General features: G+C 37.6%; 1 protein-coding gene across 1 annotated transcript in view; it reads left to right on the forward strand.

Annotated features, from left to right (window-relative positions):
• The first annotated feature begins 3,000 nt into the window (after positions 1-3,000).
• tafa5a (TAFA chemokine like family member 5a) overlaps positions 3,001-5,926 on the forward strand; it is a 128,240-nt gene continuing 125,314 nt past the window's right edge. The window contains exon 1 of the mRNA XM_068307126.1: positions 3,001-3,112. Within this exon, the coding sequence (XP_068163227.1) occupies positions 3,001-3,112 (112 nt within the window). The remainder of the gene's footprint in view (positions 3,113-5,926) is intronic.

Genomic DNA, 5,926 nt, shown 5'->3' on the forward strand with positions numbered 1-5,926 from the left:
GGTGGTGTATTCTTGTTATTTTATTTTTTTTCTCTAATTGAGTTTACATTTTAAAGCAGTGGGACTTTAATGTTACATTACTTTAAGTAATTATTTGAATTTATTCTAAGGGACTTTTTACTGACTACTTTTAGTTTTATACTAACAGAGCTCATTTTATTGACTGGGAAATACTAGTTTTCATTGGTGCTCATGCAACATGCCTGGACTTGAGGTTGTAATGACTTCCACTCAAATTTTAAGTTTCTTTTGTATATCTGCTTTATTATTCAGTGGCATACAGTCCTAAAGGGCATTTACAAAATCTGTCCTTCAAACTCACATTTAAATGTCCATTATATTTGCAGAAAAATTGGTATTTCTTGATAGTGCAATGACATTAAATTGAAAAAAAAAAGCCCTATGAATATGTGGACACGTGGCTAGACACATTTTCCTGGGGCAATAACTTCAGTGCAATAACATTATTTGGGATGGATGTAGGACAACATGATGGAGAGAAAGAAAGCAATTACATCATACAATTAAAAGAGAATAGAATATAATAGCCTTTATTATCACTGTATCAAATACAATGTATTGAATACAACAAAACTAGGAGTGCTGCTCCTTTGGTGCATTTATAACCGCCCCCCCCAAAAAAAAAAAAAAAAAAAAAAAACAGAACTAGAAAGGAATGGACTCCACAGAAAAAAATGAAAACTAAATGAAACAAGGTGAAAATTAAGCAAAATATACAACATATTTAACTACCTATGACCCACCACAGCAGATGAAGCGGTAGATGATGAATGAATGAATGGTATTTAATTTAGGTATATATTTTTTTTATATATATATATATATATATATACAGTGTATATATATATATATAAATATATATATATATATATAAAATATATATAATAAATATATATATATATATATATATATATATATATATAAAATATATTATATATATATATATATATATATAAAATATAAAATATAAAATATACTGGAAATAATCCCCGAAGGGAAATAAGTACATTTTATTTTACTTTATTTTAAAAATACTTTATATATTAGAATATTTCATATTTATTTTATTTTAATATATGTATATTATATTTAATATAACAATATATATTTTTATATTTAATATAACAATACATACACAAAACACAAAATGTAGAAAAACAAAACATTAATGAAGTTAAGTTTGCATTTGCAGAAAAATGGGAATTTCTTGATAGTATAATGACTTTAAATAAATAGAATTCCCAATGAATGTATGTACACTTGTGTGTTCCTCTGGCATGTACCCCAGGATTAATCTTATTTTAACAATAAAATAGACTCGTGAGCCTTATTAACCAATTTTGATGCAGCCTTATAAATTATATACAATTTCAGAAGCTACAAAAATGAGAAACATTGTTTAGTAAATATCAGACCAACCTAGCATTAACCTTGGATCTTTACAACAAAGTGACACTAATATACTACATCTTATTAAATATACTGTCATGAAAGTCAAAAGGTATTTGTAATACAAATTCTATTGAACGCTTCCTCCCTCTTCCAAAATCATGCAACTTAGTAGAATTGATCACTCCAAATTCTCTGTGGGTATTAAGTGTTAGAGTGAGTGTTGACTTCTCCAGTGTGTGCTCATAGTCATCTGAGGTATGGTTCCTATTGTTTACAGTTTCAACAAACTGGCCAAATTCTGTGATTCCGTGATTATGATTGTCTCCTCTTGAAGAAAATGAGTGAATAAAAAATTCTATTTTCTCTGAACCTAGAGCAGCATTTTGCTCTACCCACCTGCCAAATCCACTATAACCCCTGACTGGCAGCAGTGGTGTTGAACAATGTAATTCAGAACATAAAACACATAGCATGTTTCAAAAACACAATGCATACAATAAACATCGTGGTACGAGTGATGGGGCCTCTGCCCCATCAGAGCTCCAGGACTAGCTGCGCCCCTGTGCGCATCTACCTGTGAACGACGAGCGTCTGAGGGAAAGATCGTACAATTTTACTAATGGGCAAATATCACTCAATCATTATCGAGTCAAAAAACAAATATATACCAATTATAATACATGAAACCATTCCAAACACTAAATTCTCACTACCCGATGGTTTTTTTAAGATTAGAAAAGGATTTGTTTCATCTACAGCCTCAGGTTAATGTGAGACCACTGTAAAGCACGACCTCAAGTGGCTTATTGCTGACGTGATATCGATTATCTAAATGTTTCGCTTTGAACCAAATCTCTCGGAGGCGCACAGTGCGCACTTTTCCTGTCCCTCTTCCCTCCAACAGTCTCTCTGCCTCTTCCCATCCGTTCTCCACGTTGCTTTTCCTCCTGCATGCAAGCTGTGATCTTCTACTTCGAGCCCAAACGGAGAGCTTGAAGGACTTTTTTTCTTTTTTGTTTTATGGCCAATCCTCGTTCACTCACCGGATTTTATATGTGCCCGTTTATTTTTCAAGCCCGTCTTTGAGCTATGCCGTCGGGGCTGATGGGGCTGGAGGGAATCGAGGAAACCTAACACAGGTGAAAGGAGGTTTTACGACGTTGCGGTATAGATGATTGAACACCTTAACTCAACGCAATCTTCAGGCACCAGCGCACCATTCTAATGAAATATAGAAGGGAAATTGATCTTAACACTTTTTTGGACAGCTAAGGGACGTTTTCCAACTTGCGTCTCTGAACGAATATTGAAAAAAATATAAAAAGAATACTGCGCTATTTCCCCAAACTCGTGTTCCAGAGGAAGATGTGAGCTTTTCTTTTGCGCACCGGCAATCCGACTACCCTAAGGAGCAGAACTGTTTTTTTCCCTATCAGATGCTCCATACTGACGTGTCTTTTTGTGGGATTACACGCGGAGATATGTGCATTGTAAGAGGCCGAGCTGGATTGTGAGATTTTTTATTTTTATTTTTTTTATCTTTGCCTTTTATTTCTCTCTCCAAAGAGGAAGTGTCCTGCTTGACCAATGGCTTCAATTTCAAGACTGACACGGCGCAGAGATGCCAATCGTTGGCCGAGAATGTCGTCAACTTTTTGGGCTGTGGTGCTTCTGACAGCGCTGCTGGTTCTCTACTGCGGTAAGTCCCGGCGCTCATTCCTCACCGCGCATACAGGTACGTGGGAGCGTCGGAGACGGAACACTGGTGCGCAGCTGGTGACCGCCTCATGTGGGAACGCTCTGTCAGCAGTATGATGCAACTGATAATGGCAATCGATTCTTGCGTTCTGATCAGCGCAAATGTTTTATTACTATTATTTTATACGACAGTTTTACGAAAAGACACTTTTAAGACTCACAGCTGTGCGCGCACACGCAAAATCCCACGCACCCTTACCCCTTTACTTTCTGCATGCGCTCAGATAGCAACAGACAGACACTTGTGCGGAGAAGGGGGGTTTAGATAAGAGGGAAGCGTGTCTTATTGTTGGTTGAAAACACTTTCACCGGATACGATGTTCAACTCCGGAGTCCCACAGGCCTAATTAAGTCTCCTGTGACTCCCTTTAATTCTCTCTCTCTGACACTCACATCTCTGTCCTGGGGGGCTTGTGCTGTCAAACTGATTTACTGAGGTCAGACTGTCATAGATCTGTCATACTGTCTCTGTCACGCCGACTAAAGGCTGGTTTCAGGAGGAATCCACATGAGGCACAAAAAAAAAAAAAGCATACTTTTTTTTTTTTTTTTATCTATGAGTAAGCCCTGTTTAGTTGGACAAACAGTAAGACTCACCCCAGGCCGCAATTCAACTGCAGCCTGAGGAAATTAGGCAAATGCATGCAAGCATTCACACACACCGTGGCACAATCCCACCCTTTCTTGGTGGCTACTTCTCTTGCTGAGGATGCCTTTTCATGTCTTCTTCCTGGCACTCTCACACCTTCTCATTTTTTGCTTCCTATCTCTGTCTCTAAAGGCATTTGAGTCACTTGTGAGAAAAAAAACTCGGCTGGCACACCACACTTCAGTCTGCTGTGTGTAAGAGAGAGAGAAATTGAGGCGATATACTATAGCCATGGTAAAGTCATTACAAATGGATTTCATTAGCCACTGAGCTAATGGTTAATATAATCATCTTGCCTATGAACGTATTAGATATGATGATGTTGTGGACACGTTTGTTACGGGATCATTTAATCTGAGATTTCTTCATTGCCTTTGCGATAGTGCTTTCCTTTTCTTTTGTTTTGTTTTTTATAACACTGGAAGCAGATTGAGTTTGCTTTGTAATCACACTGCCTCTAAGTTAATCAATGGGAAAGGGAGAGGTGGCAATATGAGAGAATGCCTCTGGATATGGGGGTCTTTTCCTTCTTTTATGGTGCCTTCGGCCATGTCGATTGATCTTCTGCTTGTGTCCAATCAATGGTGGTTGAATGTTTGTTTCAGTCAGCAGTCCTCGTGAATCCCCCAGGACTTGGACCGCCTAACCAGCAGCACCTCACTCCTGCTGGAACTTAATAATCTGAGTAATAGTGATTGTTTGATTTGTTGTTCTTTTTTTATAACCTCTTCAACATGTACTGCTCTGATCGTTTCTGTCTCTGCATTCTCGAATTCTATTTATGTAGCACTGATGCTGGAATCTCTTTTCCTATATTGAAATATTACATTAGAGCCCCATTATTCCCTCCTCATTTTTCTTTTGATATTTTTTCTCTTTGCTTGTTATCATCTCAATTCATCTTGAGTTTTATTTCATGAAATGAAATTGCTTTCTTTTTTAGCAGTCATTTGATCCATTTTCATTTTGGTTGACCTTCTATGAGTGTGATTTTTGTGTCGTTTTCTTATTTAAAAAAATACAAATATGTATCTCACCCTCTTTTCTACTTTGTTCTCACGTCATCTGATTTCTCAGTCAGTGCTCTGGTCCAGCTCATTACTGTTATGCTAAGTACGGCATTATTTTATTTAAATTCAAGCTGAGTTCATTACTTTCTCTTCTCTTCTCTTCTCTTCTCTTCTCTTCTCTTCTCTTCTCTTCTCTTCTCTTCTCTTCTCTTCTCCAAAAAACGGTTAATAATGACAGTAATATTTTTTTTAATCACATTGTCATACTAAAGCCTCTAATATTTGATTTTGTCCATCCAAAGCCCAAAGGACATTCAGCATTGCTAAAATGATAAACAAGAGAAAATCTCTGACTTTAGACTCAGGAAGAATCAAAACGTAGTTGCTTGTGAATTTTATGTTTATCAGTAAGTAAATAAATCGCATGTATATGGTCCAGAAAATGATCGAGAAAATGAGATTAGGTTTCATATATTATCAGTTTATATCCAAACAATACTCACTGCACCTTGTCCCGATGTGCTGGAGTCAACAAGATTAAAAAAAAAATGTACATGTGGTACAAATTTGCATGCATTGTGTGTGCTGTTTCTACTGTTTACATCAAGGGCAAGTTTGCTCTGCAGGGATGCTGGGGTGGGGTTGGGGGTGGGGTGGGGAGCGGGCACCGTGATAATGACTATGACTCATATGGTGCCTGTCACCTAAAATGAACATCTAACTTCACACAGTCTGCCGTCCTCAGTCAGGTCAGTATTAGATGGACAGATTGAAGAGGGGAGGAAAACGCAGAGGTCAGTGAAAGGGATGCGAACATTAGGTGGCTCGATATTCTTACTAATGCCTTGATAGGAAAAAAAGGTGTGGGGGGAGGGGGGGGGATTGATGAAAAGTCATTTTTGTGGAAAGGGATGTATAAGTGGGAGAGTCGAGATGGAAGGAGTAGGTGTGAAAATAGACGAGCACCGCTAAGGGTGAAAGAGAAGGATTGGAGAGGGAGCAGGAGGCAAATGAGTTGAAAGAGAAAGTGAAAAAAAAGAGAGGAGAGAAAGAAAGAGAAAGCACACAAGATAAATGACAGTGGCTCAACAATCCA

The sequence above is a fragment of the Antennarius striatus genome, chromosome 22 (assembly GCF_040054535.1).
Source record: "Antennarius striatus isolate MH-2024 chromosome 22, ASM4005453v1, whole genome shotgun sequence".
Taxonomy (NCBI): Eukaryota; Metazoa; Chordata; class Actinopteri; order Lophiiformes; family Antennariidae; genus Antennarius; species Antennarius striatus.